Source organism: Perissodus microlepis, chromosome 14 (assembly GCF_051167445.1).
Source record: "Perissodus microlepis isolate ML-2025 ecotype Zambia chromosome 14, ASM5116744v1, whole genome shotgun sequence".
Taxonomy (NCBI): domain Eukaryota; kingdom Metazoa; phylum Chordata; class Actinopteri; order Cichliformes; family Cichlidae; genus Perissodus; species Perissodus microlepis.
In genome coordinates this window covers 3,977,356-3,989,977 of record NC_140474.1, presented here as the reverse complement: position 1 = coordinate 3,989,977, position 12,622 = coordinate 3,977,356, and the positions used below count along the sequence as shown (strand labels likewise).

General features: G+C 38.4%; 2 protein-coding genes across 3 annotated transcripts in view; one reads left to right on the top strand and one right to left on the bottom strand.

Annotated features, from left to right (window-relative positions):
• Positions 1-12,622, bottom strand: part of slc8a2b (solute carrier family 8 member 2b) — a 201,268-nt gene that overhangs the window by 59,183 nt on the left and 129,463 nt on the right. The window lies entirely within an intron of this gene.
• Positions 5,921-12,078, top strand: LOC146372892 (uncharacterized). Its single transcript, XM_084951599.1, has 7 exons — positions 5,921-5,932; positions 8,787-8,832; positions 10,054-10,125; positions 10,243-10,280; positions 10,363-10,524; positions 10,632-10,727; positions 11,023-12,078. The coding sequence occupies exons 1-7, from the start codon at positions 5,921-5,923 to the stop codon at positions 11,329-11,331; spliced, it is 735 nt and encodes a 244-aa protein (XP_084807725.1). The 3' UTR covers positions 11,332-12,078.

The window sequence follows — 12,622 nt, the reverse complement described above, 5'->3', positions numbered from 1 at the left end:
GTCCATTAGTGAGGAGGGAAGCACCTGCTAACACCTTCTGTTTTACAACATCACACACCTAACCTGCTCTCATATTAATTTGGTTGATGAAAATATGAAAATTATGCTCATATTCAAAAAAAAGACAACTTCTATAATCCTGCTGTTTATCTTTCTTTTGTTTTTTTGGAGAACACAGGTTTAGTTATTCCATCAGAAGCAGGACTTCTGAAGCCACCAGATCACTGAAAAAGACGACCAGAGCTCTTTTTAGGCCAGGATCCAGTTTTACATTTACACAACAGCAAAGAAAGAATCACACTTCCCAGCAGTCACACACACAAAGGTCAGCCAATTCAAATATTAGATGCCACCTTTACAAACATCATGCATGATTAGTTAGACCATTAGATTCTGTGTGGTTTCAGCTTGTGTTTGTATAAGAAGACATGTTTAGTCTCCATATTTGCTCCTGTGCATCTACTGCAGCCTGAGCCCAACAGGACAAAAGCAACAGTGTGTCAAAAACTGCTGTTCTGTCTGCAGTCGCTCGCGTAGCTGGTACACACAAGTTGTCCTTTGGCAGTGCTTTGGCGGCATCATGCTGCACCAGAGTTTTTAAGCCATGAATCATCAGTCTGATTGCTGTAAACATATAAATACTTTTGGTAGCACAGCTCCATAATGCTGCATGATGGATGCACTGGCACGGCTGTGTGAAAGAAGCAGCCGTTGATTAGTAGGTTCGTTTCTATGCACCAGCACTCATGAGGTGCTTTGTATTTACGAGCCATTCAGAGGGCAGAATCTGAAGCTGATTCATGTGTGCACACTTCCACAAGGACTGCGGTTCATAAAGGAAACACCGGCTGCGAGTAAGGTTTTATAAACCAGATTACAGGATGGATCCTACATACTGTTTTATAAACGAGGCTGAAGGACTGCAGAACACAAAATCAGGCTGTCAGGATAAAATGTGCTTTCCATTGTCTGCCTAGGAAAGTGTGCTTGTTCTCAAAAGAAAACAAAAAAAAATTATATGAGTAGCTCCAGGCTGTCCTTTTGGACTGTTTCATATTAGACTTCAGTTATCAGCTGAGAAGTTTAACAGAGGCTGTCGCGAACCGGCTCTTAAGAAATATAACAGAAACTAAAAAGTGATTTTAGTGATGATTTTTAGAAAAGAATACGGCACTTTTGATGTAAAGTCTGTAAAGACTAATATTTAATGATCATGGTAATAACAAAGTTTGTATGAATAATATTTACAGTCATTAATGGGTTAATTTTCTGGATTCCAGATGGATCTGGACAGGTCTCATTTTGCCTGACTTTAAAACAGTCAGCTGATATACCTTATGTTAATAATGTTATACTTTATGTTAATAGAAGATCTGACTAGAAGACGTGTACGTGTATGTGGAAACCATCAGGCTGAACACTTCCAAACCTCGGTGCAGTCTTTGCCGTTGGACAGAAATCACTGCGGACTAGAGACTTTCAAAAGTGGTAAAAATGACTGACTTACTTTGATTATGGTGTTGACTAAACTGCTCATAAGACACAAACATTTCCAGGATGTCTGACCAGAAATAAATGTAGAAAATTAGATGTTGAGGCTCATGAGAATCATTTTGTTGTTTGGTTGAAACATTTAGACTCAGAAAGAGCCATAACCCTGTAACCCGGTGACTAAAACGCAGGTAAGAGAGAGGAAGGAGAGACTGAGGATTAAAATGTGCTCTGATGTATGCATGCCTTTCAGTATAATGAACACTTTAACATAAATATTACTGCTGAGGTTATTTTTTTTACTGAGCCTTTCACAAATATGAGCAGAAATTCGTTTTTTATTGTGCATATCAACCATAAAACCACTCAGTGCATTTCTAAAGACAATTCTGTGTTTTTAAATGTGCTTATGTGGGTAAACTAATGATAATAATTACACTGAGGTATTTCATTAATCAGCTTATGCGAGCACCTCCAGATTGAAATGAGAGCGATGATTAACAGACTCCACTGTGATTCAGCAGAATTAGATTAGCTTCAGTATCTTTTGATCGACTCACCTAGACTGCTGCAGCATTTACTCCGTGCTTAAAAATGCAATTTGAAGGAGTTTAAAGAAGAAAATGATCTACAGAAGATTTTATGGTTTATTGTAAAAACACAAATGAGCAACATCTACAGAATAAGCCAAAACACCAAAGAGCATGCTTTATGAGTCAGTATTTATGCACAGACAGATGGGTTGTTTAGTGAAAAGTTGATAATATAAAGATGGATGAAGGTCATTTATTGAGAACTGGAAAAGTGAGAGATGGGTGGGAAAAGAGAAGGATGTGCCCATGAATAAAAGAAAGAGGAGAAGAGTTGTGTGAAACCCAAATGGGAAATTAGAGATAAAAAAAATGGGGCCAGCAGGGAAGGAGGAGTTAAAGACAGGAGATGAAGAGAGATCAAAGAGGGAGGGAAAGAGTGAGAGGAGGATGGATTTAAAGGAGGAATGAAGAAGCAAAAATTAACAGACTGATGCGAAGTACAGATGAGGAGTGACAGAGGGGCGAATCAGAGATAAAAAGCCAATAAGTTGAGGAAGGAAGAGTACAACATGAGTGATGGGAGGTGCATAAGGACAGCGGGCAGTGAAAAAACAGAGGAAGGAATCAGTAGTAGTGGTATCACAGTAATACCCAGGACTCTTTGGTAAGATACAAACAATCAAACATATCATGCATCTCTTTGTATATCTAAAACGGTACTCCATTTGTGTCCATTTGAGCAATTATTTGGTGACACAAAGGATTTTGGGTATGCAGCCAATGCAGACATGTTGCTAACAGCAAAACAGCAATATGTAGCTTGGTGTTGATGATACTGTGAAGAGGTAGAGGTTTAAAAAAGCAGCATGAAAAGCACAGAACGTGGCTGTAGCAGACACATTTAACTTCAAGAAGTCTACTCTGACTATTGTCTTCTCTGCATGAGTTAAACTAAAAAACTGAACACAGCACAGACATGAACAGAGTAGCTCATAAACTGGTTCTCTATGACGCTCCCCTCTGCTGAGAGTAAACAGCTACATAGGAACCTGTAGGGACCTCAGGAACAACCTCATGAATGACCCGTTTCCTCTCAGGATTACTTATTTTGCATGTGGTCACTACCATGGTCTCTGTTAGGCCCTTCCTACGTGGACAGCCCTCTACAAAGGGAATACTGGGGAATGATCAAAGATGAGGAAACCACAGGTGGAGGGTAGGAAAAAGAGGAATAAAGATATGAGAGGTAATAAAAAGCACCAAATAAAAATAATGCTCAGGAGGAAGGGAGGCAGAGGAAGGAGAGGATGAAAAATAAAGATGCAAGACTGATGTGAGTTCAGGTCCTCAACATGTATATGGTTTTTAATCAGAGTACAGTTGAATGTGTGTTACCATAGCAACTGGGGGGAGAGTTTTAATGGGGCAATCGATCTCTGAGGGGTGGGGTTGGTTAAGGTGAGAGAGACTGAGCGAGAGGCTAGAAAGTGAGAGAGCATTCATTCATCAGGAGATGAGACTGAGCTGGCTCAGCAGAGAGGCCGAGGCAACATCAAACAAAGAAACACACACACACACACACACACACACACACACACACACACACACTCTCTCTCTTTGAAACATTCTGATACTTAAGCACGAGAGAAACCCTGTAAAGATTGTGTTCAAGAGACAGCCTTTGCTGTAAGTCACTGTAAATAGTTTATACTCCAGTAACTGACAGTAAATTGAAATTCCATGATTATTTATTTTTGTGATAACCATACCTGTCATGTTTGCTGTTTTTATGTGTAGCCAGGATGTAGTCTGACTGTCGTCCAGTGACATGCAACTGGGGGGCTCCATTCCCCCTGAAATCTTGAATCGGATAAGTGCTGATGAAAACTGATGGATCATCAATTATATGATGACTGTGGAAGAATTTCTCATTCAGTCAAAACAAATCAGGCAGTAACAATCTGGGAACCTATCAATTAATCTGCTGCCCTAATCTCCGGGTACAATGGCCAATTTTTGAGGCTACTAGCAACTTGTATTGTTTATGAATGCTGACTGTTTATGTAATGAAACCCAGACTGCAAAGAAAAGCCAGAAACACACCTGTGCTAAAAGTCTTTCCAACTATTTACATGCAGGCCTTTGTTTCTAAGGATCAGGTCAGTAACAGCTACACAAATGAGAGGCCAAAGTGAACAAACATCCATTCTACGACAAATAAAGTTCCGGTGTCCTCAACACCAGGAGTACACTAGTGACAATTTTCCTTTTGCTAAATCAAAACAGCAAGTGACAGGAGACATACAAGCCTTGCAGCAATGAGTCAGTAGACTCTAAATAGACACAAGAATATTTATACAGAGATTTTCTAGACAACCGTGAAAGTCATCTTCAGCTGTTCATACACACCTTCATGCAGGATTTTATCCATCACACACACTGACTGATGCCCTTTTTTGCTAATTTGATTTCCCAACTGGAGGAGCCAGAGACAAAACCACTCCCAATCCTCAACCTCCTGCTCCAAAACTTTTGACTACAACGTCACCAAATCTGATGAAACAGAAATAAACAGTGCTCCATCGACTGGGTGGAAGTGTGCCACCTGTCACTGTCGCTGTTTTCTGCTGATTTCTGTTGGTTTTATTTAGCCCATGCTGTTTGCCATGTCTTCTACATTTCCCTGTCTGGTCTTTCTATTTCTATTTAACTCTCTTATTTCTCTACTTCCAGTTTTACTTTTAAGGTTAGTCTTCTTATCCGTCTCACTGGCTGCATTTCCTTTCTTTCCCCATTGTCTACCTTGCATTAATTGTTCATCCCTGTCTTGTTTCCCAATCTCTCAAAGGGCTGCGAAGGCAGATCTGATGTTATTTAAACTGACCCAGAAGCAGACAACACGAGGAGAAACAAAAGACGAGCCGTTGAAACATGAAGATACAAAAACAGGGAAACAAAACCAAGGGCTAAACCTAAACAGGGAAAGAACTAAACAAAAGAGCGAAGCACTGGGGCCGTGGAAAAACTAGGAACCGAGAACATGGGGTGACGAACAATGAAGAAGTGGAAAGACACCGGAACACGGCTGAATTAGACACAAATAAGACCAGGGAAACTAAACACACTGAACATGGAACGCAAGACTTTCACAATAAAACAGACAGGCACACAAGCTTTACACAGGAGTGGAGGAAAGGCAGACGAGAGGGAGCACGAGAGAGACATGACGGGCTGGGGAAACATAGAATGACACACAAGGAGGAGGACTCACACAAACACACATCAACACAGACACACCAAGAGGGACACAAAGGACAAAGACACAAGGGGAACCTAAAAGGGAAAGAAACCAAACAGGGAATATAAAGAACTTAAAACAGACTAACTTAAGACTGCTATGATACTTAAAACATAAACCACAATAGGAATTAACACCAAAACACAGGAACTCAAAAGCACTGGGTCAAAATGACCCAGAACCATGCCTGTGTCCCCTATTCCTGTCTCCTTGGCTTGTTTTTAGTTTGAACTTTCTTGACATTTTCTAAAGACTGTATCAGCTTTGTCTTTTTAAAAATAAACCTCATGTTTTCTTCCTCTCACTGAGTTCTTTGTTCCCATTGCAGGTCCACAGTGATGGGAAGCATGCAACAGCTGCTTCCAGAAAAATTCTTGATAACATTTAGAAATGATTAAGAAATATAATCTTGCATAATGGCTCACAAACCCTGTGAGTATTATGATTATCCAAAGAGATGCTGCAGTTCAGAGGAGAGTCATCCTACACTAGATTAGCAATCTGCATCTGCAATATTACACTACATTACACTGTCTTTAGTCATGCTTGCACACACACACAATTATGACTCTGCGTATCTAAACAGTCGTCTCCCATCATGCATGTTATGGTAAGTACTGTCATTAGCCTCCGACTGTAATCTTCTACTCATGAAATAGCCATTTACAACAAATGATAATTAACCATGATTGCTGGGGCGCACAGCAGTCCACATGTTTGACCCCAATGTGTACAACATGAAAAACAATGTGGAAACCGCAGAAACAACCAGAATCTGATCTCACAGACATGAATGACAGGCTGCTTATTATTATTAAATATGTTACTTTAGATTAAATGATCAGAAAAAGAGCTCAGCGCTGGGTCTCACCATTAATTAGCTTTCTGTTGTGTTGCCTCTAAATGATTTCTTTGAATATGTTCATTAGAGTGACATCAGTCATGTGACCAAAATGTGACCAATCATTACATGAAACCACTGGTCATAGAAGTGAGAAACCCAACACATAAGAAGAGGAAGAGGAAAAGGAAAATCTTCCCCAAAATTCACAACTTTAATCATCGTAAAGTGGTCGTACAGAGCGAAACCAAACCCTGGCAGCAAAAGGCAAAGCCAAAAAACAGCCCGAAAAGGGAAAGTAAATCAATTGAAAGTACAAGCAACACATAATAATAATGGATTGCATTTATGTAGCGCTTTTCGGGACCCCTCAAAGCACTTTACAATACCACTGTCCATTCACTCTCACATTCACACACTGGTGAAGGCAGCTGCAGTTGTAGCCACAGCTGCCCTGGGGCAGACTGACAGAGGCGAGGCTGCCATATCGCGCCTTCGGCCCCTCTGGCCATCACCAGCAGGCGGCAGGTGAAGTGTCTTGCCCAAGGACACAACGACCGAGACTGTCCGAGCCGGGGCTTGAACCGGCAACCTTCCGATTACAAGACGAACTGCCAACTCTTTGAGCCACGATCGCCCTGGAAGACAATCTGGTAACTGACAAGAGAGAACAGGGGATCATATATAATGAAGACTGGATGTAGGTGAATCTGAATCTGGTTGGCGCAAACAATAAAAAACAGAGAAAACTGTCAAAGACAGGAAGTGAAACTGACAGGAGTGCAAAGACACCAGGAAATACAAATTAAAATTGGACATTTAAGTGGGCTAAACAATAACATGTTCAAATTGAAAAGTTTTAGAGCACTTTACGATGCATATAATTTTAGTAACACCAGTTGGATCAAGTAAGATAAGCATCGTCTCATCATTGTATCACTTCTTTGAACAGCTTGATGCAACTGTAATCTACTGATGAGCTGCTTGACTTGCATCTGCAGTTATGGTCAATGAAACATCAAACAGGAGCAAGATTGATGTGTTTACTGTCTGCACTGATTAGACATATGCAGCTTCCTCTTTAAACTAATCACAGCTACACTGATAGTCTGACACTGCGCTATTAATTACCCACTAAGAATCAACACAGGAGTGAAGTGGCTGCTCCTGCGGTTTCTGTGGTTGCACATTAAGCATCAGGAGACAGAGTAATCTACACTGAATCGTTCTGCAGCAGCTGTTCGCTGCCTGTCTTCACCACAAATTACCTTTCCATCGAAGAATCACAGAACCATGGGTACGTGGCTCAAAATGATATGAAAGTATGGACTGAATAAGTTTGAGTTTTTGTGAAGATTCTGATAAACTTTAAATTTCATATATCTTATTTTATAAAAGTTGCTAATAACTTAGACATAAGTATATTTATCACATTTAGACCCTGCTATTAAAGACTAACATTGGATATTACAACAGATAGAAAACCATACTTGATCTTCCCAAAACCATGGATTATTTCCACACGTTATATTCATTGTGTATCATTTTACACTGTAAAACCCAACAGTGCATCTTACTAAAAGAAGTAAGTTGTTCTTACTCAGTTCTGAAAAATAGTTAAAGTAACTTTCATGAAGTGTGTTAGGTAGACCCAAAAGTATACATATGATATAATAACTTTATTGTAATAAGTACACATGATGTTTTTGTAACGTTTTAAGTACTGTTGCTTTAAACTAAGTTGTGCTAATTCATTTGTATTAGTCATCATCCACAGCCCCGGCCCCAGTGTTTTGTCTGGACTTGTCGGCCATGAGACACGAGCCTCGTCAAGAGAAATTTTGCAAGAGTGGAAAGTACAAGTTAAGCTATTTTTATGTTTTTTGGTAATGCTTACTTCTAGCATACAAAACGTACATTTATCAGACTGCTTTGTACTTTGTACTTTGTTGTAATTTATCAGACTACTTTGTTGTAGTAGCTATAAAGAAAAACGTAACTTAGCTGTCCAGCACACAATTCCCGCCTAGCACTGTATGAAGTCTGCTTCACAATTTAAAAAATTAACGGTTGGTGGCTTGTTTCAATCAAGTAGTTGGTAAGTAGTCTAATTTTTGCAAACTGCATGGCACAAAACCTTTGGTAAAATCAGTGTTTAGGCTTTTCTGACTCTGACCTTTATCAAGTTCAAATGTAGCCTACTTTTGACACAGTGAAAATAGTAGAAAATTTATTTAGTGTTAATTTTAAGAGTTTAGTAGACAAGTTCGCCTTCACAAATTTTAAATATGATGGTTAGCGGCATTTAATAATAATTTACCTTTTCAAAGCTGCACTACACCAAACCTAAACGTTTCTGACTCTGTACTTTCCAAGGGTTAGCCTATTGTGTACTTCACTTGTGTAAAATTGCTTTATTATTTTATAACGTATAGAGTAGTTGACCAACCTGAATTGAAAATGAACTTTAGTGCAAGAATAAATCTTACTGTTTTCAAAGCTTGTGTTATCCAGATTGACTGTTTTTAAGTGAAGTAAAAGTCTGAAAGTAAAAACTGTTCTGCTAGCTTTCTGTCCTCATGGGTTTTGTGTTATTACAGTCTGACGATTGAAGGAGCAGTAGCATGCCGAGAGATCATCCAGCACTGCACTAAAGACAGCCAGTAAAGGTGATTTTAAAACGATTTGGCATCAAAATGTGGAATTGCAAGTTGTGTAGTTTTTCTACTGCCATAAAAGTCATGTTGTTGAAGCATTATCGGCTCAACCATGGTCAGTACTCCACAATTTCACCCTTACCCTGTCTCTACAACACATGCATGTGTACATTTAGTACATTTAATTCATTAAAGATACACATGTCAAGAATGCACACTCCCACGCAAAGTAAAGACGGTTCTTATCTAGATTTGAATAATTATGGATTTTGTTGCCCTGTGTGTAATTTTAAGCAGCCATTTATTGAAAGCCAAATGTTTATCCATCTGAGGGGGCATTTAAAACGAAAAGAAACTGTTCCATGTCCTTTCAAGAACTGCAATTTTAAAACCAATGTATACTCAACCTTCAATGCCCACAAATGCAGAGACCACCAAAATTCAACAAGTTACGATGAAGGCATTGTGCAAAGGGTTATAAATGTAGAACAAAAAGATGACATGCAACTTGATTCAGTAGAGTCATCAGATGACAATCAAGTGGCATCCACCAGTGAAATCAGTGGAATTGAGGGTTTAGAAGAGCACTTGCAATACAATCTGGCTGGATTTTTCTTGAAAATGCAGACAGTTCTCCATGTGTCCCAGAGAGCAACACAGGAGATTATTGAGCATATTGATCAGTTGTTTTTGTTATCACAACTTCTGGTTAGAAAATCAGTTGTAGATATACTGAAAAAGCACAACTGTACTTGTCTTTGCAGTTTATTGGACACTGGCAAACTTTCCAGTTAAATCTCGTTCTGCTCTACACTGCACTCAGCTTGCTCTGCTGTGCAATTCCAATGATGTACGCACGTTTGGGTATAAGGAAATGTTGTCACTACTCTTAAATGATCTGAAAACTCTTGAAGAAGTAGGTGTCTACATTGAGACTCTTGGTGAATGTCTTAAAGCCACTGTCTACTCTGTTGTGGCAGACAACCTTGCTGCCCATGGGCTTGCTGGTTTCAATGAGAGTTTCAGGTCTACATATTTCTGTAGGTTTTGTCATGCCACCCAAACAGAAATGCAAACAGAAAATGCTGTTACAGGGAATTATGTAATGAGAACAAAAGATGCTCATGATAATTATTGTGCAAGAGCTTCAGAATGATGACATTAAGGAAAACTATGGTGTTAAAAACACCTGTGTTCTTTCTGACCATCTCTCTTTCTTCCATCCTGTCACAGGCTTCCCACCTGACCTCCTACACGACCTGTTTGAAGGTGTCGTTCCAGTGGAGTTGGCACATTGTTTAAAAGGTTTGATTTCTAAGAGATATTTTAACTTAGAAGACTTAAACAGAGCAATTCTGCGCTTTCCATACCAACATTCTGACAAAGTTGATCGCCTCATCCAATACCCACAAATTTTGCCAGGCGAGGGACCGTGGCCAGCACTCTTTCATGAGACACAGGTAAGTACAACTACGTATATAACATTTACTGCTCATATAGTATGCTGTGTTTTGCTTATAATATTTTTGGAATTCTCTTCAGCTCTACTTTGAATTTCATCGGATCACCAATCAGAATCTGCCACATGTGTTTTATGCTGCACTGGATGATTATGCTCCTCAGCTGATTGGACTTTACAAAAAGAGGAAAACTGGACAGGTCGGTGAAAGGATGGAGCAGCTTTTGTTGGCATATGGAAAACAGGTATTTAAAAAATACTAATTATTCTGCTTGCTTGGCAGTTGCCATTGTTATGTTTATATATATATATATATACACACATTTATTTATTTATTTATTTATGTTTTTAGGACAAAAACGACATCTATGCAACTAGAACAGCAGCTCTGGTCGGCCTACCAATGTACCTCAAGGAGGATTCTTCAGAGATTTTCAAAACATGCAAGGTACTTGGGTATTACAATAATTTGCACATTTGAATTTAAAAAAGGTTGAAAGGAGTTTATAAGTCATCTGGACTTGGGTTGAAAGTTGAAGACGTGAAGTTGAATGACTTATAAACTTCTTTCATCCTTGATTTGACTACCTGGATGAATGAAAAATGAACCTTCACTGTCAACTTAAAACATGTTATGATATATAGAATTTGAAAAACTGAAGAAAGGTGCCTGACCATTTGTATTTATGCTTTTAACAGAGATATTACAGATGAATAATTGTGCACTCTTTATTATATCTTAGGGTGAAATTGAGTTCTACGAAGCCACAATTGCTCTGGTTGCTGATGTCGATGAAGAGGAGGTGCCTGGAGGAGTTCCTTTCTCACCACGCCAAGTGTTCTTAGTACTTGAAGATCAGGTTGTTATGACTCATCACTCATGGACTGATGCACTGGTGTGTTTGTTTGGGCTAATCTATGCTCTGCATCTGAGCTATCCTGAGAAGTGTACTGGCTTTTTTGAGTTCATTCAAGTAGTGTTGCTGAAGCTAGACGATGAGAGAAGGCAACTAAAAGCAAAATTGCAGACACTAAAAAATGAGCTTGTGTAGATGATGTTTGTTTTTCACTGGTCACTATATTCGTGCTTTTTCAGTTATCTGTGAATGGCTTCAATAGTTTTATTTGTTCAGGGTAATTAGCTTTCTAAAAAGCAATGTGGAGAAAGCTAAGAATAAGGAGACAATCCATATTTGACGTTTTGTTTGTGATTGAAAAAAATCTTCACATAGTGTGTAATCTTAAGCTTATTTCTAAAAATATATTTTAGTTACATGGAAATCTTTTGGGAGATAACTGATAATTAGTCAATATGTACAGTATACTTTCAAGCTTTATTTTTTAATTGTGTGATGAGTGCCAGTTCACTTGATTCGAGGTCTGGGCAAAACCGTTGAGAAGCCACAAATACCTTTGAGAATATTTTTTGTTAGTGACATCCTTAGTTCAGCTGTTTTCTATAGTTGCATTGCTGTAGTGCATGTGATTTCATTATTATACTAAATGTTACTTAAAATTGTGATTGTTATGGCTCTAATTGCCTCTAGACTATTGTTTTTTATGATGTACACCTATGTATCAGGACTACATTACTAAATTTCTGTTTTGTACATTTAATCGATTTTCAAAATGCTACAAAAAACATTCAAAATTCCCTAAAAGTGCAAGTTTTAAAATGCCTAATTATTTGTTATTTGATAATGGCTTTAGCAGTCATAGTTTATGACTGAAAATATGGTTGTATTCATTCTGTATTTTCTCTGCAGTTAAAGTTAATAAAAACTGAATGGAAAGAATAATAGCTTGGTTTTGTGTTAATAGTACTTGAACCATTTGGTGCAATCGGTTTCCCCAATTGGATTAAGTTGTTTAAATACAACTATTTAAGTTAATTTAACTTAATTTGAATATGAGCATGTAACACTTTAAATAAGTTTGAATAAATACAGCATCTTAGTACAAGAAATTTAATGGTTTAAGTTAAAACATACTAAATACAATGAGTAAATAAACATAATGCATTTGAGTTAAATTATCATATTTGCTTTGGGTTCTCGGGACTCTAATAAAGTACTTAAATAACCCAAAACTGTTTAAGTTATAAAACTTGAATCAATTGGTGCAATCGGTTTCCCCAAATCATTTGAGTTAACTTAATTTGTCAGGTTTTACAGTGTATCATTCATTCATTCATATTTTATCTCAGGACTATTGACTCACTCAAGTGGCCATTACAGAAACTGCAGTTTTTACCGTTTCCACACTGTTTTTTCAGCTTGACAGGCTGCTGCTTGATGGAAATCAAGAATATGTCCCTTCCTTCCCTCCCCATCTCCAGCTGCC

Bases quoted from the DNA above. Each gene is read 5' to 3' on its own strand.
- LOC146372892 (XM_084951599.1), top strand. The intron at 10,126-10,242 runs GTTTGATTTCTA...AAATTTTGCCAG, and splicing joins GTTGGCACATTGTTTAAAAG to GCGAGGGACCGTGGCCAGCA. The intron at 10,525-10,631 runs GTATTTAAAAAA...TTATGTTTTTAG, and splicing joins TGTTGGCATATGGAAAACAG to GACAAAAACGACATCTATGC.